The sequence below is a fragment of the Meles meles genome, chromosome 1, assembly GCF_922984935.1.
Source record: "Meles meles chromosome 1, mMelMel3.1 paternal haplotype, whole genome shotgun sequence".
Lineage (NCBI taxonomy): Eukaryota > Metazoa > Chordata > Mammalia > Carnivora > Mustelidae > Meles > Meles meles.
This window is the reverse complement of record NC_060066.1, coordinates 182,901,411-182,926,754: the sequence shown is the minus strand read 5'-3', so window position 1 is coordinate 182,926,754 and position 25,344 is coordinate 182,901,411. Positions and strand designations below refer to the sequence as shown.

General features: G+C 60.2%; 1 protein-coding gene across 5 annotated transcripts in view; it reads left to right on the top strand.

Moving 5' to 3' along the window:
• PTPRF (protein tyrosine phosphatase receptor type F) overlaps nt 1-25,344 on the top strand; it is an 87,107-nt gene that overhangs the window by 44,630 nt on the left and 17,133 nt on the right. For 2 of the 5 annotated variants that reach the window (XM_046010924.1, XM_046010934.1), the window contains 13 exons: nt 1,021-1,131; nt 10,561-10,830; nt 12,521-13,102; nt 13,341-13,477; nt 13,969-14,113; nt 17,502-17,807; nt 18,406-18,599; nt 21,431-21,457; nt 22,725-22,842; nt 22,922-23,500; nt 24,139-24,236; nt 24,417-24,670; nt 24,765-24,858. In XM_046010924.1, coding sequence (XP_045866880.1) covers nt 1,021-1,131; nt 10,561-10,830; nt 12,521-13,102; nt 13,341-13,477; nt 13,969-14,113; nt 17,502-17,807; nt 18,406-18,599; nt 21,431-21,457; nt 22,725-22,842; nt 22,922-23,500; nt 24,139-24,236; nt 24,417-24,670; nt 24,765-24,858 — 2,915 coding nt within the window. The remainder of the gene's footprint in view (nt 1-1,020; nt 1,132-10,560; nt 10,831-12,520; nt 13,103-13,340; nt 13,478-13,968; nt 14,114-17,501; nt 17,808-18,405; nt 18,600-21,430; nt 21,458-22,724; nt 22,843-22,921; nt 23,501-24,138; nt 24,237-24,416; nt 24,671-24,764; nt 24,859-25,344) is intronic. The other 3 variants (XM_046010943.1, XM_046010949.1, XM_046010956.1) reach the window with 3 other exon arrangements.

The following is a 25,344-nucleotide window of genomic DNA, read 5'->3' as shown; positions in this document are numbered from 1 at the left end:
TCTGTCAGGCCATGTGCTGTGGGGTGATTCAATGTCCGTTGGACTGTCCTGTGTGGGTTTGATTGTCTGTCGGCTTGTTCCAGGGAGCGGGTATTGCCTGTGGCTCGGGGTGTTACTGTCTTAGACGGCTTGCCTGGTGTGCTCTCAAGAACAGTGTTTTCAGATGTTTATTGCCAAGGCTGGGGGTGGCCAGGTCGAGTGGTTTCACCCCCCCACCCCCTGCTGCCTTGGGCTCCCCTACCTGGACCTACCAGGGGGTCCTTTTCAGCTGCCCACCCCCCTCCCCCCAGTCTTGGCTCCTGTCTGTCGTCTGCGGCCAGAGCAGCCCCTCAGGGCACTGGCCCGAGTGGGAGCTGCAGCCTCCATTAGCCTCCTGAATTATGCAGCAGCCGTGGTGGGTCGAAGCACTTTAGCAGGACCAGGCTGAGGAGAGGAGCTGGAATGGGCGGGGCGCGAGGGATAGGGGTGGGGTGGGAGGAGTGGGTGGGTGCTGTGAGCGGAGGCTGCCAGGCACCAGCCCCCCAGAGCGAGCTCCTTCCTTCCTGTGGAATTCTGGTGGGCGGCCGATTCCCAGGCTCTTGTCCGGTGAGCCCCATCGCGTGCTCGTAGCTCCCAGGCCAGCGGGGATCCAGGCTGCTCCCGCCCACACCTGGTTCCACGGTGCCTGGCAGGGCCAGTAGGTCTGGGAGCACCCATGGCCATGCTCACTGGCCAGTGGGCTCCAGAATGGGGAGTCCAGGACTGGACACTCCGTGGAGCTGGGGGGGATGGGATGGAGCCCCTGGCCCAGCCGACAAGCTCTGAGAAACTGCAGGGGTTAGGACAGGCAGTTTGTGCTCCCGATTGCAACGCCTGCTTCCAGCCACGAGGCCAGGGGCTCATCAGAGAGAGCTTCCTGGAGGCAACGCTGGTGCCCAGGTGTGGCCCCGACATCTTCAACCTCTGGTCAACACAAGCCCCAATGCCATCGAGACCCCTCCCCACAATCCAGGCCTGATCTCTGTTGCTGTGTCCCCGCAGGTGCCTTGCAGATTGAGAGCAGCGAGGAGTCGGACCAAGGCAAGTACGAGTGTGTGGCCACCAACTCTGCAGGCACTCGCTACTCGGCCCCCGCCAACCTGTATGTGCGAGGTAAGGACGAGGGCAGCGTCCAGCCCTGTCTCCATGGAGCTGAACTGGCCCTGCTGGGCATGCGGTCTGGAGCCCTCGGTATAGGCAGTAGGGGCTGTCCTCTGCCCAGGCTCTCCTTTCCCCACCTCTCTCTGCCGCAGGAAGGACAGCCAGGATTGCTCCCACTGGGCAAACTCCTGACGTCCGCCTCCACTTTGCCTTCCTTCCCCGCAGGCCCTGTGGGACGCAGCGGCTCTTGGGAGCATTTGTATCTCTTGTAGGTCCTGCCCGTGGGCCCAGAGCCCCATGGGAGTCTAGAGCCTTCCAAGCTGACTTTTCACTGTGTATGTGTGTGTGTGTTCGCGTGCACGCGCACAAGCAAACACACTTGTTTGTGTGTAAACATGGGCAGACCTCCCTGGCATTCCTCGAGTCTGCCCACGCCCGCAAGAGGGGTACTCCAGGCCAAGTGAGCCTGCCCTCTGGCCAGGTCTGCCCAGAGCCTTCCTGGAGGAGGAGGCAGCTGTGCTCTGTCACCAGCCAGGATCCTTATAGAAAAGGCCAGTCCGAGACTGCTGTGAGCCCCTGCAGGTGAGCCCCTACCGTGTTTCAGGTGTTCCTCCCTGAGACTTGGAGGATCCTGCTTCTTCACAAGTCCAGGGACCCACCAGAGAGAGCCTGGGGGCTGTTATGGAGTGTCTAGCGTCTGCTAGGCTCACCGCCCAAGGGTGACCAAAGCTGGCCACTCACCTCTTCCTGAGAACATGCTGGGTCTGGTGTGCACAGTGCATGGGAGGGGCCCAGAGCCCCTCCTACCCCCACATCCCTATCACTTAGCCCCCTGCACAGATGGGCATCATTACGAGTGAAACTGTCTCCTCTCAGGGGATTTGAAGAGGAAAGTGGACGCGTCTTTCTTGCAGCGATGACTTCATCACGCTGAGTGCTTAGTGCAGCTTCTCGAGGGGACCATCTGCCTGTCCGGCCAGCAGTATCCACAGCCTGTCCTGCTCTTTAGGGCCACCTGGTCAGACAGGGTGGAGAGAATTAGGCATCAACCATGTAGTTGGTGAGGAACTGCTCCGTGTCTGGGCACAGGTTCCCAAGAGACCAAGGCTGCCAGCCCTTTGGGTGACGGGCAAATTGTGTCTCAGAGACCAGGGGTGACACTTCATTGGAGTTGGGGGTGCAGGGTGGGAGGCCCCCACTGGCCCTCTTGTGAGGTATCCTGCCCATCCAGGCTCGCCTGAGTGGCCCCAGGGCCTGTCTTAAGGAACAGCGTCAGAGCAGAGAGTCCGGAGGGAGCCTGAGAGCCCCCACAGAGGCCGAGATGAGGGGAGCTGTGACGTGCACGGCCTTCCCCGCACTGCTCCAGGCAGAGCTTCTGACAGGCTCACGGGGCTGACGAGCCCCATCCTAGAGAGGAGCCATCAGGACAGCCCTTCTTAAAGACCTGCCTCCTTCCACTCGGACCGTTCCAAATGCCATGCAGTCCTAACCGAACACTTCTTTTAAAAGATCATAGGGTCAAAAGAGTTGAGGTCCCAAGAAAGCCTTTCGCTGTGTGTGACTGCACCAGGGAGAGGAGTGGCCCAGCAGAGCCACTGAGAAACCGATGCAAGCTGCGTGGGCATGGTCTGATGGGTGCGTTTCCTGGGGCAGAGCTGCGGGAGAAGGCCCAGACATAGAGGAAGGACCCCATGCTGTTATCCTGGCTGGGTAGTATTCTCTGAAGTGACTTCGCACTGGCCGCAGCCCTGAGGCAAGGTGGCCCGTCTCTCTGGAGATGAGCCGAGCTCAGCCGCCGTAGTTGGCAGCTCGGGCACAAACAGGAGAGCTCTCACCTCCAGCCCCACCAGGTGGGCTCAGGTCCTGACGTGGCCCATCCCCCACTCCCACCTAGCCTCCCTAAATCACCTTTCCTGCCCACACCCACGGGCCTTTTGGGCAGCAAGTATGGGGCTTTCTTTAGTTCTAGCCCCACTTGCCAGGTACCCCTAGGCAGCTGTCCCAGTGCAGCTTTGCTTATCTTTCTCTCTGCCACACGTGTTTCTGTGGACCCTGACATCCACGGGCCAGTCCTAAGTCTCTATGCCCGAGACCCGCCAGATAGCCAGGCTCTACCTGCACCTGTCCCTGCCCTGTTTTGTCAAGAGCGACTTGCCAGGAGCTTCACACGCGCTGTCCCGTAGCCCCAGGACAGGCCCTACTAACAAGACTGGGAGACACCTAGAAAGCCAGTTGCTGGGAGTTTTGCCTCTCGTGTCTCCACCACTCCTCATCTCAGTCCCGGCAAAGCCCGTGCGTTCCGCCCCCAGCGGTGCTGAGGGCCCATCAGCCCCAGCAACTCTTGAGACGGCCTCTCCCCTGCTGGCCACCGGCTCTGTCCTGAAGGCTGCTTGTGAGTGGACCACCTGTGGTGAAGTCCCCTAAGTGCCCGCCCACCTGCTGTCAGCAGAGCAGCTCTGAGACCTTCCAGAGCAGGCAGGCCTCTGTGACCTCCGGTGGGCACCAGCTGTCAGGAGCCTCAACATCCAGGCCCCTGTGGCCTCCACCCCTGGTTTCTCAACCTCAGCACCATTGACCCTTGGGGCCTGATGACTCTTAGTTGTGTGGGGCTCTCCTGGGGGTCGTGTGATGTGTAGCGGCTCCTCTGGCCCCCCAATGTCAGCAGCACCTCTAGGCATGAGAACCTACAACATCGCCATCCCTTGCCTGGTGTCACCTGGGAGGCTCTCTCTTCACCCCCACATTGGGAACCGGTGCTCTAGATGGACAGCCTCCCACCAGCATTCATCTCCCTCCATCTCCCTCTTCTCCCACTGTGTTCGCTGAGCTCAAGGCCACATCTCTTCCTGGGACTTGTCTTCAGTTTCTCTCATCCTTCCTCTGTCCCCCCTGCAACTGCCAAATGTAACAAGACAGCGTGTGTGAGCTCCCGGCACCATGGCGGGCGCACGGGAAGCACGTGGGAGCCAGTAACTGCTTCTGCTGGCAGGACAGCCTTTGGGGGATACGCCATCCAGTTACATCTGCCTTTGTTCCGTTGCCCGCAGCTCCACCCGCGGTCCAGCAAGCCCAGGCAGGCTGGGCGGACCAGCCTGTGTCACCATCCGTCTCCCTCTCTGAGTGACTCACCCTCTCTTTCCCTCCACAGCGTCTCTCTCCTCCAGCTCTCAGGACGCAGAGCTGCTGGGGGCCAGGGCGTGGCCATGCCCTAACTGCCCCCAACCATCCCTCTACTCTACAGGGAGCTGGCCGCTGGCCACAGTTGTCTCTAAACGGGGCGGTGTCTCCACAGCCTTTCTCTACATAGGTGCCCAGACCAGCTCTTCACGCTGGTGCCGTGCAGTGTGGGGATTCCTTAAGGTGGTGGGAATCTAGTGGCCCTTGTGCCTTAGCGGGTTTGCGGGCTGCAGGGGCCCCGACCCTACAGCCCAGCTCACTGGGTCTGTCAAGCCGTGGGGTGTGTGTGAGGCATGGGGGCCTGCCTGTGCTCCCTTTCCAGCCCTCCCTGTCCCGCCCTTGGCATCCTGGCACCTGCCAATGGGACCCAGCCCCGTCCACCGTGTCCTCCATGAGTCCTGAGTCTTTCGTGAGCTGCGTGGTCCGCGCGCACCTGCGTGCACGTGCGTGTGCGTGGGGCACAAGAGTCTTGTCTCGTGTCCGTGCTGTGTGGGCAGATGAAGGTTGGCCTGTTTTTACTCTCTCTGTGTTTCTCCTTGTCTTTTTTTTATTCCCTCCTCATCCTCATCGCACTCTGCCATCAACCCAAACTCTCATCTCTCAGATCAGCGAGAAGGTTGGTCCTTTTCACTTCTTATCCATCTACAGTCCGCCCGTCGATGGGATGCTCCTGTCAGTAGGGATCAGCGGGCTCAGTCAGCTCCCTTGGGCTCGCTCCAGCCAGGCCTGCCCGCCAGTCAGGCTCTGCTCTGCGTTGTTTGGGCCGGCAGGCCGGCAGGACTAGGGGTGGGTGGGGAGGCCCCCCCACCCTGCATGCCTCTGCTGCTTGGGTCCCTGATGTGCCACATGTCTGCATGTCCTCTTAGCTGGGCTCCCCTGCCGGGGCGGTCAGGGAGGCATGGTGCATGACATGACATGGTACCCCGCCGTTACGCCTGGGCTGGGCCAGCTGTCTGTTCTTGGTGGGGCTTAACCTTGAGAGCGGTAGTGCGTCACACGTGCCTGTGGGGCATTCCTTCAACAACCTGGTCCCCTAAACTCCGCCCTTGCCTGAGATCACCTGCAGTCTCTGGGAAGACTAAGGGAAAAGGCTTATCTAGAATGAGCTCATACCTCAAGGTCCTGCAGCACAGGACAAGAGTCCCACAGGTCTGCCCTGACCTTGAGGTCCCCACCAGGCTCAATGGGGTGGCCAGCCCCAGTCTGCCTCGTGAAGCTTGGTGACCATGGCGCAACTGAGTGGCGTTACCTTAGGCATGGAGGAAATCTACATTCTTGTCTGTTCCCTCCCTAAGTGGATCCAAGCAAAGATCTGCCCACCTGCCCCAGCACCCCCCGCCCAGCCCGCTCCTATTTCCTCAGGCCTGTGCTGGGTGCTGAGCGTGACATTCAGGGAGCTCATACCAGACTGGACGGTTGACTGCAACTTAGTCCCACATGGGAGCCCAGAGGAGGTCCCAGGCCAGCCATAGGTTGGGAAGGGCCGCCGGAGACCCTGCTGTAGCTCAGTTCTCAGCCCCACCCTCAGAGCCAGACTGAAACCCCTAGACTTGGGGCTGGCAGCTGGGGCCAGCGGTCATTCCTGTGTCACGTGGTCCAAGTGGTCAGAAGAGACGCACCTGTCCACTGGACTTTGGGCTGAGCCCAGGGAGCAGACTTCAGCCACCTGCTCCTCTCTGCATCATATCTCCGTGGCTTGGGTTTCCTCCAGGAGGGGGAAGGGAGCCAGTTGGGGGGAGGGCTGTGGCCTTAGCTCGGGTATCAGCCCTGAGCATCCATCCATATGCACTCCCGTGCTCTGGGGCATTTCAGTTATACCATTTCGCTGACCAGGCGGATCTGCTGGGGCGTTCAGAAAGCAGCCATCAGCAGAGACAGCCCAGCCCTCAGCCACCTCCCCCTGCCCCCCTTCCACCACCGCCCTGGTGCCTGGTCCCTTCCCCTTCTCCCCTTCTTTGGTCCCACCAAAAATAAAGCACGTACACAAAATATTTAACGGGAAGGCAGAAATGAGTTTCTAAATATTCCAGGGGGATTTGCCGGGCTGGTAATTTGTTTGGTGCTGATAATTACATCTTACATTTTTCCAGCTTTACTTAAAACTGTGTGCCGGGTGCGCCGGCATTTAATTACTGCTCTGCGGCAGCCACAAGGTTATTTATTAAAGAGTTATTTTATCTTGATACAGTGGATCCTGCCCCTCATCCCCTCCTTAATGTTGTGTTATTTTCATCAGAGAAATTCCTGCAAGCGAATGCAGATTGCTGGGCCTCCCTCCCCCTGCGATTAGGCTGTCACTCCACTGAATGCCGATGCCTCCCGGCGCCACACCGCCCTATTATACGGGCTTGTCAGCGCAAATAATTAGACTTAAAAGTTACAGCTGAAATATAATCCAGAAATGGCAGAGCCCTGTTTTAGAAATTGTCTATAAAACGTCAGCACCAAGGATGCACAGAGAACAGTAGTAGACCGGCATTGTTGGAGCCCAAGATGAGACCTTAAGTGTGTTTTTCCCTGGCCCTGGATCTTTCTTCCCTGCTGTTGCTTCTGTCAATAGACCGGGTCCAGGGCAAGTCCTGCCCCTTTCAGAGGCCTGGTGTCTGGGACAGCGGGAGGGGTGGCGGCGGGGCTGCTGTGGGGAGTCGGCAGCCACGCCCGGCTGTTGGGATGGGGGTGGCTGTCCAGGCAGGTCCGGGACACAGGGCCCCACCGGCACTCAGATCTCCTGCCCCCACCCTCCCTCTGTAGACCTACTCTAACCTCACTTACACTGCAGGGAGTGTGAGCCTGAGCTGCAGGAGATCTAGCTCCAGAATGCCTTGCCTGTGCCTAGAGCCCAGTGTTCTAGCGAACGTGTCTGGGGTGCCGTCTCCAGCAGTCTCCAGGCTGGAGGCCCATAAGGGTGGCTTCCGACCACTCAAACTCATCCTTCGCTCCTGGGGTTCTCTCTTCCACCTGCATGTAGGAGAGGAAACATAAAACTAAAAACAAAGCTATTCCCAGTGCTTGTTCTGAAAGGCCTCCATTTCCCGGCCATGGAACAGAAAACTTTATCCTCCTGGGACCACTTGGGGTATGGGCCTATCAGCTTTCTACACTGCTTAGGTTGGTACCTGAGGTTTATTGGCCAAGAATCTACTTCCTTTCCCTGGGGCTCTTTGTTTTTCTGTCCAGGTACTTATCAGGCCCCAAGATTCTGCCACTGACCAGGATCAGACTTGCAGCCATGACCTTTCCTGGCATAGGCTCTCTCAGCCCCGTCCTTCTGCCAGCTGAAGAATATCTTCTACCAGCCTTGGCTACCCAGAAGCCCAGGAGCTTCTCCATAGAGCCTCCTGTGTGTCTTTTTTCCATCCCATCATCCAGGCCTCCAAAGGGCAGGAGCTTTTCATCCCACTGACGCCCTCCTGATAATACATGAACTCAGGCATGTCACTTAAAAGTATCAGTCTTAAAAGTCTGTTCCCTTGTCTATAGTCTGGAGGTGATGGGATCTATAGCAAGGAAACCTTCCTCACATGGTAGGAGCTCAAGAGTGATTTCCCTTTCCTGAGCCTGTTCTGATGCCCGTGAACGAAGAGCTCAAGGGCCACCCCTGGCTGAGAATAAAGACCTGATCAGTTAAGGCTGTGCCCCTGTGCCTTTGTGCTCCAGCCAGGGCTATGCTGGACCCCTCCCTTCATTGGCAGGTCTGGGCCTGGTCAGCAGACAGACTTGCCTGCCTGGGCCTCTCCTCCCATGACCCGCCAGCCCACACCCAGCTCCAGAGCTCGGGGATGGCACCCAGCGCCAGGCTGGGTGATGTTAGTGTCCATGCCTCCTGGTCTCACTCTTGTGCCATCTGAGGGATGCTCAAAGGGTGCTCTTTGTCGTGGGTCCCTCCTGCCAGCCATGCCCGGTATCTACCTGTTGTCTGCCATGCAGACGTCTCTACGGATGACATGCTGTCATTGTTCCGGGACTCCCAGCGTTGGGCCAAGTGACAGAAACTGACTTAATCAGCTTAAGCAAAACAAGCAGATTCTTGTCTTACCAAACTAAAATCTGTAGAAGTAGATTTGGCATCAGGCAGGGCTGGATCCAGATATTTAAACAGTTTGATCAGGCTTTTGGGTTTGTCTCTTAGCTCTGCTCTGCACAATTGACGTCTTTGTTCTCCAGCGTGTTCTCCCTTGTGTTATGAAAGGTGGCCCTCAGTTCCTCTAAGTCTCTAAGGTTGGCTGCTGCAGTACAGAGAGAAAGTTGTTCTCGCGGTTTTTGCCAAAGTCCAAAGTCTGTATATTGCTAGCCAGATCTGGGTCACATGCCCCATGTAGCAAGAATGGTGGGGGGAGGTTCCTCTAAAGAAAATGAGGGGGCGCCTGGGTGGCTCAGTGGGTTGAGCCGCTGCCTTCGGCTCGGGTCATGATCTAAGGGTCCTGGGATCAAGTCCCGCATCGGGCTCTCTGCTCAGCAGCGAGCCTGCTTCCCTCTCTCTCTCTCTGCCTGCATCTCTGTCTACTTGTGATCTCTCTCTGTCAAATAAATAAATAAAATCTTAAAAAAAAAAAAAAAAAAAAGAAAATGAGGAGGCCAGTTCTACAAGGTAGAGTACCAGCTGTCCATGAGACACACTGGGACCCCAGTGGGCTTGGTGGCACAGAGGGAACTCGGCCCACGATGCCAGGAACAGATGGCTTGCTTGGGGGTTCCTCCGGAGGCCTCGGACTGAGGTGGTGTGGGATACAGTTGAGGCGGGAGCCAAGTTGGGGGGTCCAGTTTTGTGGCCTGCGGACTCACTGAGGGGATCAGGCAGGGGTTTTAACAGAAAGCTGATGTGAACAGACTGGTGCTAGCTGTTAGTGGAGGGCCGGTCCTGGAAGAAAGCAGTGAATACAGCGGTGCCAGGAAAGAGGGAGGTGGAAGAGGCTCTGGTGGGAGCAGTAGCCTCTGGGTTTGAAGAGAAGTTAGTGGGTTTGAAAGAAACCTTGGGTTAACGGGACCTGATAATCCGCTGGATGTCTAGTCTCCGAGCCACAGCCTGACCCCCGTGCAGGGAGGTCAGAGGTTGGACTGGGTGCCTTCTGGAGTTACTTCCGGCTCTACTTTGGTGGGCTGAGGCTGTCTGAGCAGCAGAGTCTGGAACTACAGTGGAGGTGCCCCTGATGTGACGGCGCGGGTCCTCTGCATGCCAGGCTCCCCAGCGCGGGTCCTCAGAGACCTACATGCACTCTCAGTGGTGCCTTTCGGTCACGTAGCCTCACTGCCTGCCTCCCACTGCCCTGTCTGTAGGGGTGCCTGTGGAGGACACACCTTGGCCTCGGCCTCCAGCTGCATGACCCGTCAGCACGCCCAGCATGCCTGCCCACGGCTAGGTCGCACCTGACTGCCCTCCCTCTGCATGTTCCAAATGTTTGTGCCAAGCTTGCAACTTTGGGGGGTCCCAGGCTGCACGCTGGCCTGGGAAGCTCAGCACGGCTTCTGGCCTGGGAAGTCCCAAGGCCGGAGGTCGTGGCCAGGTACAGCCAGCCTCTCCCTTGAGACTTTCGTTCATTGGCACAGAAAGCCATCTGTTCGGCGCCCTCATCATGTTACTGCCATCATCATGCCCATCCTGCCCGCGGACCACGTCCCTGGCCCGCCCTGGTCCCTTGCCCTGCCCAGCCCCTTCCAAAGGGCGGCCTTCCCCTTGGGTTCCCAGCCTGTGCCTCGAGCATGGCTGAGATCATCTCTTCCCTCTGGTTGCGGCCGGGTCGTGAAGGCAGTGACTCCAGAGAAGGTGGCCACGCCCCTCCCGGCCTGCCCCTCCGCCCTGCCCCAGGCACGCTCTGAGGTCCTCTACCCTCCAGTGCCTGGACTTCTCTCACTGGTGCCCCAGTTAGCCCCTCTGGAGACCCATGGCGGGTGGGGGGCAGCACTGGAAGGCGACCTAGAATGTGGCCCTGACGAGCCCTTAATGTAGACCTGAGGCCTGAACCTTGCACAGAGTCCCTGTATGATACTGGGCAGACAGCAGGACTTTGCTGGGCCTCAGTTTCCTAGGCTGTAAAATGGGAACTTGTTTATGGAATCTCTCGTGTTCCAGTCTCTGAGCGTGGGGGCTACTCCTAGCCCAAAAGTGGATTGGGAGGGTGTAAGCCGAGGCCCATGGACTCTGCCCCACCTGCCTTTGAGGTGGGTCCGGCTCTGACGAGGGGGGCTTCCTGGATGAGGGGCCCCTGCCCTTGCATCCTCTTGAGTGTCTTGCCCGGCCGGTGAGTGCCTCTCTCCCTCCTCCCGCAGTGCGCCGTGTGGCTCCTCGTTTCTCCATCCCTCCCAGCAGCCAGGAGGTGATGCCGGGTGGCAGCGTGAACCTGACCTGTGTCGCAGTGGGCGCACCCATGCCCTACGTGAAGTGGATGATGGGGGCCGAGGAGCTCACCAAGGAGGATGAGATGCCGGTGGGCCGCAACGTGCTGGAGCTGAGCAACGTCGTGCGCTCTGCCAACTACACCTGTGTGGCCATCTCCTCGCTGGGCATGATCGAGGCCACGGCCCAGGTTACCGTGAAAGGTGAGTACCACATGTGAGCCTGCTGGGGCCTGGGGCCTGCCCCCGTCTCAGAGGGCAGCAGGAGGTCCCAGCATCCGTGGCAGGGCGTATGGCCATTGTGGGAATGCATGGAGTCGAGGGGTCACTGTCCCCTGCTTCGGCCCCCTGGAGTCCCACCAGCCCTCAGTGGTGGAGAGAGGGGTTTGGTTTCTCTGATTCTTGGTGTTCGTAATAATAGCCAGGTACTGAGGTCCTGGTGGCAGTTACCGTGGTGGCAAGCACAGATCTCCCTGTTCAGTCTGTGTTAGCCTGGGAGGTAGGCATTTTCGTTTCCCTCGTACAGATGAAACTGAAGCACAGGGTCATGTGGGAGTGAATGACAGGGCAGGGACTTGGACCCTTGGGGTCTGATGCCACAGCACGGCCCCCTAGCCATCACACGCCACACCCTCAGGCTCACCAGCCCCCTGACAAGGATGCGGTGAAAGAGTGGCCAAGGAGATGTGGGCTCTCTGCCCAAGCCCTGGGACAGGCACGCACACCCCTCCAGACTCACTGCTTCCACTGCCCCCTCAGAGCCATCCTCTGTTCTGCAGCTAGAATGGTCTCTAGCTAGATATAAAGCAGGATCTCACCACTCTGAAAGAAATGGCCCTCCAGTGACTTCGCATTACTTTTAGGGTTAAAACCGGAATCCTGGGGCGCCTGGGTGGCTCAGTGGGTTAAAGCCTCTGCCTTCGGCTCAGGTCATGATCCCAGGGTCCTGGGATCGAGCCCCGCATGGGGTTCTCTGCTCAGCAGGGAGCCTGCTTCCTCCTCTCTTTCTCTCTGCCTGCCTCTCTGCCTACTTGAAATCTCTGTCAAATAAATAAATAAAATCTTTAAAAAAAAAAAAAACCAGAATCCTGACTCACCTTGCCCGGCCCTCCTGGCTCGGCTTAGTTCCTCGCACCCTCTCTATGCTGGTCCTCTCCCTGCCCGGGTCTCGGCTCTGTGAGGCCTTCATGGGTTTTCTCTGGCTCAGCACCCTCTGTCCGCTGTTCTTTCATGTCCCAGAGTCATGATTATGGACTCGGCACTTTCCACTCATCCTAGAACATAAACTCCACAAGAGCAGGGCTGTGACCCAGCTGTGTGACCCTGTGTCCTCAGCCCCAGTGCAGTGCCCAACACCCAGTAGGCACTTGGTAATTATTTGTTGAGTGGTTGGCCGTAGATCTGGGACTGCTCCATGTTCCATCTGAGCCAACCCATAGGGGTGTAGGGCCAGCAGCCCCATCACTCTTTCTAAAATCCAGGCTGTTCTTTTGGGCACCTCTCTCCCAGGCACCAGCCCCAGTTATATGTGAGTGGCCACAGGTGAGCGTAGGCTACACCCAGAGGCAGACCCGCGCCTTCCAGCCTGTGCACTTCCCACCTGCACGAGACCTGGTCAGGCCGCACCACCTCTGGGTCTGTTGTTGGGGGTGGAGGGAATCCAGTGAGTTCTGGAAACAGTGCGGGCAGACCCTAGATGACTGAAGGCTCCTGGGTGCACTGGCAAGTGTCACCCTTCTCCACTAGGTGGGGCCCTTAGAGGTCACCTTGAGCTTTCCAGGCCGTTCTTCAAGGTGGGCTACAGGGGTTGACCACACTCTGGATAATACCAAAGGCAGGGTTGGTTTCTGGGGTCATGACCTCAGGCAGCTCTGAGCCTCCACTTTGTTCCCAGCTCTGCCGAAACCTCCGATTGACCTTGTGGTGACAGAGACCACCGCCACCAGCGTCACCCTGACCTGGGACTCTGGGAACTCGGAGCCTGTGTCCTACTATGGCATCCAGTACCGCGCGGCAGGCGCGGAGGGGCCCTTCCAGGAGGTGGATGGCGTGGCCACCACCCGCTACAGCATCGGTGGCCTCAGCCCCTTCTCGGAGTACGCCTTCCGCGTGCTGGCGGTGAACAGCATTGGCCGGGGACCGCCCAGCGAGGCGGTGCGGGCCCGCACGGGGGAGCAGGCGCCCTCCAGCCCCCCACGCCGAGTGCAGGCCCGCATGCTGAGCGCCAGCACCATGCTGGTACAGTGGGAGCCGCCCGAGGAACCCAACGGCCTGGTGCGGGGCTACCGCGTCTACTACACCCCCGACTCCCGCCGCCCGCTGAGCGCCTGGCACAAGCACAACACAGATGCGGGGCTCCTCACCACCGTGGGCAGCCTGCTTCCCGGTATCACCTACAGCCTGCGTGTGCTGGCCTTCACTGCCGTGGGCGATGGCCCCCCCAGCCCCACCATCCAGGTCAAGACGCAGCAGGGAGGTAGGCGTGGGCAGCACGCCGGCCGGGCATCGGCAGCGGGGGCCGGGGAGGCCAAGCCTGTGGCGGGGGCCCCTGCCCTCCCACCAGGGGTCTGGGGGCCTGCGTTCCACACGTGTGTGGTCGCTGGGGATACAGTACAGGGGTCCAGGGGCATCTTCCCCTGCCTCCTTTCTCTGGGCACCCCTGCCATTGAGGGGAACTGGTGAGGCTCACAGCGCATGGCGTGGGGGTGTTGCAGTGCCTGCCCAACCGGCGGACTTCCAGGCAGAGGCGGAATCGGACACCAGGATCCAGCTGTCATGGCTGCTGCCCCCGCAGGAGCGGATCATTAAGTATGAGCTGGTGTACTGGGCAGCAGACGATGAAGGCCAGCAGGTGAGTGCTGGGTGGGGACAAGAGAGGGGAGGAGGGCTGCTCTGTCCGTGGGGGGCTCACACACGCAGGCTTTCTGGATTCTACAGTTGTATGGACACAGGACCCCTGCCTCCTCCCTGGGGCCCTGGGGCTCATGTGGCCCATATGATCTTTGTCACCCCTCTTTGTCTCTTTGTCACCCCTGTGCTGGGGGCAGGGTCCCCAGGTCTGTCCTTGGGTCTCTTAGGGCCTGTGGCTTACATGGCAATGGCAGAGCCCTCAAATTCCCCACCAGAGGCCCTTGTATCAGGTGTTCGTGGCCGTGTAATCGGCGAGGTATCTGTGGCATGGGCTGCGCCAAGTCCCCTGTGTGGTCCAGGTGGCCTTGTGGCCTGGAGCCATCCCTGGAGCCATAGCGGGTCCAGAGGGGTCAGCGACAGCCCGTGCTGGGTAACAGCCTCTGAGGGACCTTTGAGGTCAGAGTGGTCAGTGAGTGCTCCCTGCTTTTCCAGCACAAGGTGACCTTCGACCCCACCTCCTCCTACACTCTAGAGGACCTGAAGCCTGACACACTGTACCACTTCCAGCTGGCCGCCCGTTCCGAGATGGGGGTGGGCGTCTTCACCCCCACCATTGAGGCCCGCACAGCACAGTCCAGTAAGTGTCTCCGGAGGCCACTGCCTGCTACAGCTGGGCTGGGACACAGACACTCACACGCTTCCCCCTTGACCAGGGGGGTGGTCTGGTCTGCTGGGCCCCGGACCAGACTCTGGTCTGGGCTCTGGGTCTGGACCCTGAGAGAGGGACAGGTAAGTTCCCGCCAGTCTGCATCCAGGCAGCTGCTGCCCACGCTGTTCCCTACCTGACTTCTGCCCCTCCCCACCCCCACCCTGCCCCCATCCCCCGCTGGCCAGGTAAGTTCTGTGTCTGTGACTCATCCACCCCCCACAACTCCCCCAATCTGTGCTGGTCACACTAGCTGACTAGGCCATTCTCAGTGGTAGGACGGCCACGCTGGCCGCATCTCGGACATGTCCCCGCTTTGGCAGCTGTCCTCCCTCTCCATATCCCCACATCTCATCTCCCTTATCACCTGCATTCCCTGCCTCATGACCCCCACCATGAGAGGAGCATGTGAGCTTGTCATCTCACGCTGAGCCAGCCGCACGTAGGGACACATCTGAGAACGAGCCTGTGTGACTGAGAATGTCTACGTGCCTGCCTTGGGACCACACGGCCTTCCGTGTGGGAGACAGTCTGCGAGACCATTTGCGTGACAGCCTTGCGGCTCTGTGTGCTGACCATATTCCTTTGTACCTGAGATGAATGCTGTGAGGCCGCGTGGGGCCCCGTCTGACCACGTGGCTGTGCCGCACCTGGAGGAGCACGTGTCTGGTGTGCCCCAGTGACTGAATGGCCATGAGGCTTCATGTCCTCACAGTGGGGGCCACAGATGTGTGGCTGGATGGGACCATGGCGCTGAGATAGCACATGTGGCAGCTTTCAACACAGCAGTGTCTGTGCGGCGGCTCAGGTGACGTGGGACTGTGTGTGAATGTGCCAGTGACGCTGGGAGGCCACGCGGGACCTAGTGTGGACGGATTCATCCTACCTGCACCTGCGGGGGCCCATGCACAGTGCGGGCCCGACAGCATGACCCGGACATGGCCTCTGCCTGCAGGGATGCTCGTCTGGTGGGGCATATAAGTGTTAGACCTGCAGTTACCCAAATGAGCTTAATTGCATTCGTGTGAAGTGCTGTGGAGGAGACAGAGTAGAGCGATGACGGGATGGGAGCTTCATCTGGTCTGAGGGGGCGAGTGACATGGGCCCCAGGCAGGAGGTCAGTAGGTGCAAAGGCCCTAAAAAGGGAAGGCACTTAGCTGTGGTCAGGGGTGAGCAGGGGGCCAGCGTGGCTGAAGCAGCTGGCTGGCTGCTGGCCGAGAATGCCCAGGACAGCCCAGCAGCGTGCCAGACACCGTGTAGGAGACTGTACGGCCGTCTAAGCAAAAGATAGCAACTCGGACACGGCGGCGGTGGTGGTGGTGGGTTAGAGAGCCATCTGAGGGTGCCAGCTGCCTGGGCCTAGGTGACGGACTGGCTTTGGGATGCCCAGGGCAAGGGGCACGTCAGGCGAATTCTGTGTGTATAGACCTGGGAAGAGGGTAGGAAGTGGGACCGAACCAGGCACCCCAGCCAGGGAGGCCTTACGCCATGCGAGTGGCGATGCTGAGCCGGAGGTGGGGGACCCTGAGGGGGATGACCAGAGACAGCAGGAAATCCCGAAGAGGAAAATGTCTCAGAGGTTGGAAGAAGAGGGTTTGAAGGAGCATTCCAGGTGTTGTTGCTGAGCCCTCAAGTCCAGAGGAACACAGGTGCGAGTGGCTACTGCATCAGGTACCTGGAGGAGAAGGGTCCTGCGGTGAGGGTTGTGAGGACAGCTGGAGGGAGGGGACCACTGCAGCTGGAGGAGGGTGCTGTGGGCCCGAGCATGGGATTTATCTTTTAAAGTAGGAAAATTTGAGCATGTTTAAGTGTTACTAGGAATGACTCCATACGGAGAACTCGAAAATTCGGGAAAGAGGATTTTGGAGACTCGGGAGTTGGGGGAAGGGGAAGGAGCGTGGAGGGAAGAGCGCCGCCTTAGACAGGCAGGGCACGCCTCCCTCCTCATGGGAAGCAGGGGTGGCTCGGGGAGACTGCATTTGTTTGGTGGGTTTAGTAAAGATGAAGGGAGCTGCTGGTGGGAGGCTTCGGATTTCTCTGCAAAGTGGGAGACGGTTGTGTGCTGAGAGCTGGAGGTTAGCAGAGCGTGGAGGAGGTTGAAAGCGTTCTGTGTGCAGCGGCGGAGGGAGCTGGGCAGAGAACAGAGGCCGCGGGCTGCAAGTAAGGCCCAGGTGAGGCCACTGGGGACGTGCTCATAGGATCCCAGCCTTCCAGGGCAGGCAACATTTTTCTACCTGCCCCAGGGTCAGCTTGAAGAGGGCAGAGGATTGGGTCCAAGGCTTGGCATGGGCTGGACAGGAGGTGGGAGAAGTAGGTGAGGGAGTTGGGGGGTATGTGGAGTGTTGAGGTGCAGGACCTCGGGGTCAAAGCCCTATACCAAGGGCAGTAAGAATGGTAGGTCCATGGGCAGTGGTCCAGGATGGGGATGAAGAGCCAGCACAGTTCTGGGGACCTTGAGCAGCCACGCTGGGACAAGGTGAGGGTCTGCAAGGGGATGTTGGAGGCCACAGTTTGGGGAGTAGGCCCATTCTGAGTTGTGGCAATTCCTAGAGCGTGGCCACAGCAGTGCAGGAGCGGGAAAAGCCCTGGGGACGAGGGGCTGCGGGAGGGAGACTGCTGAAGTGCCCGGGGCAGGGGGTGGGGGCAGAGGAAGCCACATAATAGCACCAGGTTCCTCCATGTGGATAAGACCTGGGAACAGGGGTGGGGGGCACAGACCTGCCTCCTAACCCCAAGGAGCTCCGTGAGTGAGAACACCACCACGGGTGGGTTTTCTCCAGATTAGCCTGGGCCATTGGCCTCTTTCCTTTCTGGCCTCTTTTGGCTCTTTTGGCTCTTTTGGCTGCTTTTGGCTCAGGCACAGGCACCCTGTCCAAGTAGGCCCAGGTCACGACGACCTTGTGCCAGAAGAGTCACTGGGGCTGCTAGTCCTGCCAGGGGCCACGGGCACAGCAGCAGGAGTCATGGCCCACGCCTGTGTGTATTTGGCAGGGTATGTGTTTTATGCGAGACAGCGTACGTGTGGGAGAGACCTTGTGTGTGTGTGAGGTGCTGTTAGAACTCCATATGTGTGAAAGACACCATATGTATGTGTGGGAGACACCGTGTGTGTGTGTGTGTGTGTGTGTAGCCTGTGGTCCAGAGGGAGGCGGGCTGTCTGGCGGCAGTGGTGGCAGCCTGCCTAGGAGGGGCCCTGGGATTGCCATCCTGCACTCAGGGAGTAGCTTGCCTGAGTGAGTGTCCCATCCTCTGTAACCAGTCACCGTGCCTGCGACCCCCACCCTCCATCTGCCTGCTTCCCCCCATTTGTCTTCCCCAGCCCCCTCTGCCCCTCCCCAGAAGGTGACCTGTGTGAGCACGGGCTCCACCACAGTCCGGGTAAGTTGGGTCCCGCCACCGGCCGCCAGCCGCAACGGCGTCATCACCCAGTACTCGGTGGCCTACGAGGCAGTGGACGGCGAGGACCGAGGGCGGCATGTGGTGGACAACATCAGTCGCGAGCACTCCAGCTGGGACCTGGTGGGCCTGGAGAAGTGGACGGAGTACCGGGTGTGGGTGCGGGCGCACACAGACGTGGGCCCCGGCCCGGAGAGCAGCCCGGTGCTAGTGCGCACAGATGAGGACGGTAGGCGGCCGCGCCAGGGGGAGGGGTGGGGGGAGGGGAGACAGCCCTCCCAGATACCACCCACCTCGCATCCCCAGGGCCTTTGCCTCACGCAAGCTGGGCAGGCCTTCCCGGTACAGGCTGAAGAGCCCACACTGGGGAAATGTAACTAACTGGTGGGCTAGCTTGGGCCCAGATCCCTGCCTTCAGGGTGAGCTCCGAGGCAGCTGGAGCCTGGCAAGGCTAAGACAGAAGGAGCAGCCCTGCCTCAGATTTGGGAGGTGGAGACTGGGAAGATGGGTACAAGAAACAGAGTAGAATCAACAAGACTCCATCTTGACCAGACGTTGGTGTGATGTGGGGGCCCAGGAGGAGTTGAGATGGCTTGTGCTGACTTTAGGGTGGCCTGGTGCCTAACCCCTACCCTACCCCCCCAAGTGAGGTAGCTCAGGGCCCGAGGGGTCGGCAGGCCTTCCTTCTCGGCAGAGACAGTCTACAGAAACTATCAGAGCCTTCCCGGGGCCGTGGAGTGCAAAGGCAAGGCCCTGGAGTGTGCTGTGCCCCCCTGAACCGAGGTCCATACCCCCAGGCCTGACTGTCTTCTCTTCCCGGTCCCCAGTGCCCAGTGGGCCACCGCGGAAGGTGGAGGTGGGGCCACTGAATTCCACTGCTGTACACGTCTCCTGGAAGCTGCCTGTCCCCAGCAAGCAGCACGGCCAGATCCGTGGCTACCAGGTCACCTATGTGCGACTAGAGAACGGCGAGCCCCGTGGCCCACCCATCATCCAGGACGTCATGCTGGCGGAGGCCCAGGTGCGCCACTGGGAGGTGGCGGGGTGGGAAGGTGGACAAGACCAGCACGCCTCTCTGCGTCTGTGGAGCCCAGGTTTGCCCCCTCCCCTGCCTGCCTTCAGAGGACTCAGTCGCCGAGATGTCCTGCTGTGTGTCAGGCTTGGATGGTGCTCAGACGGGGAGGTTAGGGCTGGGTTCCAGGAACACTTCCTCTTCCGTCTTGGGTCTGCCTGAGCTATGCCAGCCCCATCTGCCCTGGTGACTGTCCCAGCGTGGCAGTCACCTCTGTGGCTCAGATACCAGCACTGGCAGTCAGGAGCACAGACCCCGGCTTCCATTGTCTGGCCCAGCCCAGGCTTCGGCCCCCACAAGCCCTGCTTTGTGTTTTACAGGAAGCATGTTCACTGTCAGGCAGAGATTTAAGATTTGCCTTCCTCCTCAACGGTGCTGGGCTGGGCGACTGTTCCTCTGCCAGCCAGGGCAGGGACGGCGCTCCTGCCACCATCTGCCCTCACTCGGCCTTTGGTCGTGGCAGATTTTTGTGAATGGCTGAGCTGGGGTATTGCTCTGGGCCTGGAAGCCAGGCTCATGTCTTCCTCCGTGCGCTTCTGTTCTCCAGGGGATAATGATTTCGCCTGTGAGCTTGAAGTAAGGTCCCCAGGGTATCCCGAGCACTGGTTTGCTATTCCAGGAAAGGATCTGGATACTGGGAGGTGATGTGAATGGCCCAGAACTTCCCAGGTAGTCAGTGGCTGAGCTCAGACAAGAAACCCAGGCTCTGGACTCCTGGAAAGAGTGGTAATAGCTATGGCAAGTTTTCTCCCCAGATATTCTGCCGACGAGTCCTGCCACCGGGTGTGGTGTGCTTTCAGGGCCTCCCAGCAAGGATCTGGACCTTGGGAGGGGACCCACAGTGGGCAGCCCTGAGCCAGCCCTGGGAAAAGGAGCCCAGATTCCCTTCAGAGCCCATGTGCCCTCCCTGTCCTGCTCCCCCCCCCACCCCGGGCCGGGCCCAGAGGTGCAGGGACAGACCCCGTGTTCTCCATGCTGTGCTCAGGATGGGCTAAGCACTCAGGCAAAATTCCTCTCTGGCCGGGGGGTGCTCTCTTCCTCCTCTCAGCCTGCCCCGCACAAAGGGAATGGGGGTGGAGGAGGCAGACATGTGCCCCCGCCTGCATTCCTGGGGCAGGTTGGGGGCTCCTCCTGGAGTCTCCACAGACACACCCACCCAGAAACATCCCGGGAATGGGCTCCCTCCGGCCCCTCCCATCCTTGGGGGCCTGCGGCACAGCTGCAGCCAGTGGGGTTCGGAGCCTCCCTTTCAGGTGCCCCCTTCTGGTTCCAAGTGGTTGGAAGGGAGCTGGGCCACAAGAGGAGGGACGCTGTCCTTGGGGCCTCAGGCATGCCATGACAGCAGGCTCCAGGGCCAACCGAAGTTGGAGGGCCTCGTTCCCAGCCTGGCCGCAGGGCCTAGCTGTCCCCTGACCACTGTGTCAAGGATACTACAGCCTGTCCTCCTTCACCCAGCTTGTCTGCTCAGCTGAGGGACCCCTGTCAGTTCTGTAAGAACCATCATGTCCCCTCGAGTGCGCAGCCAGACCTGTCACCTGTTACGTGTGTCTCCATCTCAGGTGTAGCTGCGGCTTACAGTATGCTTTTCCTTCCTCTCTCGGGAGGCCCCTTCTCCCCTCTCCTTCCCGCGGCTACACTCCGTCATCTCTCCCCCTTTTTGCTTCATCCACTTTATGTCTTTCCTTCTCCCTCACTTTGCCTCTGACACAAGAGAGGTGCTCTGTGCACCCTCATGCCCAGGCCTGGCTCGGACAGTGAGAGTCTTACCCCTCCTCCCCAAGACAAGGGACCTAGAGTGGAAATGGGTCCAGCCACATCCTTGAAAGTGGCCACAGCCAGTAGGGATCCACGGATGGCCTCCTGCCATATTCTGTGCCATGTTCCTTGCGAGACCTTTCCAGCAGAGCTTCCCAGAACAGGGGGAATTGGGGTCAGCAGGTAGAGGCCAAACCAGCACTTCGAGGGTGGTTGGGCCAGAGGACCGCATGGTACGTCTAGCCTGCGAGGGCTGTCTCCCTGTGTTGTGCTGGACGCCGGCCGGCTTAGGCCCTCTGGTGCCACAGGACCACAGAAGGGATGCCTCACTCCCTCTGTCCAGCTAGTGCACCTACACGCACTGTGGCCTAAGGAAGAGCGTACCAGGAAACAGCAACATTGCCAGCCCTGAAGTGTACCTTCTACCGCAGTGAGATCTCAGACACCCCCAGGAAGGAACAGCAGCTTCCCCTGTGCCTGTGGGGAAGGGCCCAGGCTCCAAGCTTGGCATTCACACTCTCAACATTTTGCTGGCCAGCCTGCCCCCAGCCTCCTGGCCCCGTGCAGCTCTCACCATTCCTGGGATACGCTCCTGCCTGGGCTAGCTGTGTAATCTGTCTCCCAACTGGGAGATTTTAGAAAGTGAAAGGAGAATAATCATACCATGACAACAGGCATAGGCCAGGACTCCCCAGGCCAGACTCTCCCAGGCCCCATGTCTGGCGGCCTCTCCCTCAAAGCACCTGTACGTGGCACTCTGCTCCCTGCGTGTCCTGGAGCCCTCCCCCGTCAGGCTGGGAGCCCTCCCCCATCAGGCTGGGTGCCCTCCTGGTCTCCCTCGCCTCCTCAGTCCCGGCAAACAGCATGGGCTGCTGGGATCTGCGGATGGGGAGTGGGCCTGAGGTGCTACCCCCGTGGGCAGGCCCTTTGGATGCCCGCGCCCTCCCTTTGCCCTGCCAGGGTCAGGCCCGCTCCAGTCAGAGTCCTTCACATTCTGTCTCCCTTTCTCTCCCTCCTGCGGTCAGTGGCGGCCAGAGGAGTCCGAGGACTATGTAAGTAACAGGTGTGCGAGCGTGGGCGAGACCTGGGTCAGGCTGGGCTCGTGGGACGCTCCCCTCCACCGCCTTCCCCCCTAGCCTGAGCCACCGAGATCCACAGGGCACCAGCCACATCCAGAGAAAATTGGCGTTTAGACTCAGACGGCGAGCTGAGCAGCAATTGGCGTTTCCTCTAATCCTCACTTCTCGCCTGTCGAGCAGCAATTTCAGGCCAGTGTTTGTGATCGACCAGGGCCTGGCCCCTGCTCTGGCCAGAGGGGGATGGAGTTAAATCCGATCCTGATCATTAGGCATTATTGATCCCGGGAGTGAAAAATCACCGGCTCCGGGGCCCAGGCTGGGAGGGAAACCTGGGGAGCTGGTTCCGGCATTGGTGCGTTCTGGAGCCCCAGCCCTGGGACACTCTCCAGCTGGGGCAGGAGGGTCTCTGCAAGGAGTCGGGGTGGCTGCAGCAGCCCTACCTGAGACTCAGAGCTGGAGGGGCGCCAGGGTTGGTGGTGACAGCTCTGTTCCCACTGCACGGTGGTCCCCTCCCTTCTTCCCACTCCCCCCTCCGTGTGGCGTGGCTTGGCCTCCTGTGGGGTTTCTCCGCATGTCTGGAAATGATGCCTCGGCTGGAGATGGGCATAGGCAGGGCCTGCCAAGTCTGGGAGACGCTGCCCTGGCTGACTTCTTGGGCATCACCCGGGACAGTGGGGACATTACGTTCCCCGCAGGGGGGTGGGTTTCCTGTCCTCATCTTTCCTCTCTGTCACACGAAGTATCATAAGGCCTCCGGTGTTCACAGAGCCCATTCCCACATGAGGTTGGGTGGGGCCCTGGCCTGGTCCTGCAGGATATCACCTTGGCCCATTCCATCTTGCTTGTGGGCATGGGTGTGGGTGTGGATGGGTGTGGGGGTGTGTGTGTGTGCCAAGAGCCGTGCAAGTGCTATGTGTGTGCAAAGCTCTTTGCTGTGTGTCCTCGGTGCATAGACCTCGTGATGTGGCATTTGTGGTACAGTGGAGTCGGGGAACGGGTTAGCCTTCTGTTCTTACCTGAAAGGAAGGGGGTGCTGTGTGCTCCAGATGTGCAGCTCCTGGGACGGGCGGGTCCTTCCAGGCCCACGTCCCACCTGCCTGCCCCGCATCCAGCAGAGTCCAGCATTGCACGGCGCCCTGTGTGCCCCAGAGCCTCCCTGCCAGCTGAGGTCCCGGGGCGCCTGGCACCGTCTGGCCTCCTTGCTCCCTGGTGATGGCAATGGGCCCCTCCTCCTCCTTAGGAAACCACCATCAGCGGCCTAACCCCAGAGACCACCTACTCCATTACCGTCGCCGCCTACACCACCAAGGGGGATGGTGCCCGCAGCAAGCCCAAGATCGTCACGACGACTGGGGCAGGTGAGCGAGGGATCAGGGATGGAGCCTAGGGTGGGGCGGCCGGGCAGGCAGCACCGAAGCCCAGCGCGTGGTTGTTCAGTCCCAGGCCGGCCCACCATGATGGTCAGCACCACAGCCATGAACACGGCGCTGCTGCAGTGGCAGCCCCCCAAGGAGCTCCCGGGAGAACTGCTGGGCTACCGGCTGCGGTACCGCCGGGCCGACGAGGCGGAGCCCAACATCATGGATTTCGGCAAGGACAAACAGCACTTCACGGTCATCGGCCTGCACAAGGGAGCCACCTACATTTTCCAGCTGGCCGCTAAGAACCGGGCTGGCCTGGGTGAGGAGTTTGAGAAGGAGATCACGACGCCCGAAGACGTGCCCAGCGGCTTCCCCCAAAACCTGCGTGTGATAGGGCTGACCACCTCCACCACGGAGCTGACCTGGGACCCCCCGGTGCTGGCGGAGAGGAATGGACGCATCACCAACTACTCCGTGGTGTTCCGTGACATCAACAGCCAGCAGGAGCTGCAGAACCTCACGGCCAACACCCGCCTCACACTCTCCGGCCTCAAGCCGGACACCACTTATGACATCAAGGTCCGCGCACGGACCAGCAAAGGCGCCGGTCCACTCAGCCCCAGCATCCAGTCCCGGACCATGCCCGTGGAGCAAGGTGTGTGCTGCGGGCACGTGGCCGCGCCTGGGGAACTCTGCTCTCCTTGACCCACTGACCTCTGGCGACTGTGATCCACCAGCCTCTGCTGTGTGACCCTCCAGTCTCTCATGACCGTGACCACTAACCTCTAGCCAACAGGCGCCACGTTCTCAGTGTGCCACCCTTGACCTCTGCTCTCCTTGACCTACTGACCTCTGCTGTGTGACTCCAATCTCTCGTGACCTTGACCCACTGATCTCTTGACTGCATCACCATTCTTGGGTGCGGGACACTAATCTCTCGGGGTCATGGCCCACTGACTTCTAGTGAACGCGCTCCACTTTGCTTTGGTGTGGGGTCACATGCTGCTCATGACCAAATCCCACTGACATCTGGTCACTGACCAGCACCTCTGGAGATCCCGACCACGGGTCCTGTGGCATCTGCCCGGCTCGGTATTCACTGTGAAGAGGAGTTTGGGCGGAGAGCTGAGCTGTGTGATTGGAAGCTGGCTAGGAGTGGGGTACCCGGTCTCTGCAGCCATTCCTGACCCCCCATCCCTGACCGGCATCTCCTCCTGGCAGGGAATCCTTCACCCCAGCCTGGTTACATAGCCAGAGCTGACTCCCCTCCCCACCCCCCATTGTGTTCCACAGTTTTTGCCAAGAACTTCCGCGTGGCCGCTGCAATGAAGACGTCTGTGCTACTCAGCTGGGAGGTCCCCGACTCCTACAAGTCGGCTGTCCCCTTCAAGGTGGGTGAAGCTGTTGCCAGCCAAGCGCAGCACACACGCAGGCCTGCCATGGGCCGTCCTCCAGTCCTACGCGTGGGCGATGGTGACGCAGATTCCTGGCTGGGCGTGCGCACCTGCTGGCCCGTGGGCCCGTGATAGGGAGGCTCATCTCCGTGCACTGCCTGTCCCTGTCCCCTCCAGATTCTGTACAACGGGCAGAGCGTGGAAGTGGACGGGCACTCCATGCGGAAACTGATCGCAGACCTGCAGCCCAACACAGAGTACTCGTTTGTGCTCATGAACCGTGGCAGCAGCGCGGGGGGCCTGCAGCACCTCGTGTCCATCCGCACCGCCCCGGACCTCCTGCCGCACAAGCCACTTCCTGCCTCCGCCTATATAGAGGACGGCCGCTTCACCCTCTCCATGCCGCAAGTGCAGGATAGCTCCCTCATCAGGTGTGTGGGGGAGGCCAGGCTGGGGCCGGGTGGGGCCAGGGGCCCGGTCCGCGCAGGCGCGATGACCACCCCGATTCCCGCTCTGCCCACTCAGGTGGTTCTACATCGTGGTGGTGCCCATCGACCGCGTGGGCGGGAGCATGCTGGCCCCAAGATGGACCACACCCGAGGAGCTTGAGCTGGACGAGGTGCCTGGGCGGACAGGGCACCCCTCGTGACGGCCCCCATCACGCCGGTTGACTATGGCCCCGGTGACACCCCCAAATTGGAATCCCTCTTTGGCTGCTCTGGCTGGCAGCCTGGGCTTCTATGGGACTCTGAAGCGGCCCCCTGGGAGTTCACGGAAAGCTCCTGGGAGGCTGACAGAGACTCCCTGGAGGGTTTGGCTGAGGATCCCCCAGGATGGGAAGAAGCAGGGAACACTCTGCGAGTCTATAGACGTGAGGCAGTCCTGGGGGGCTGGAGTAGAACCCCCAGCATACCGGGATTCCCCTGTCCTCCTCTGGCAGAGGTGTGGAGCCAGCCCTGTCTGGTTAGGGTGAGGAGTAGGTGATCCGGAAGCCCTCCTCTGGCTGGGGTAACTGGGGGCATGGGGGGCAGGGAGTGGCATTGGTGTGTGATGTTATTCTGCAAGGATAGGGGGCCAGGCCAGGCTCGAGCCCCTTACACAGAAG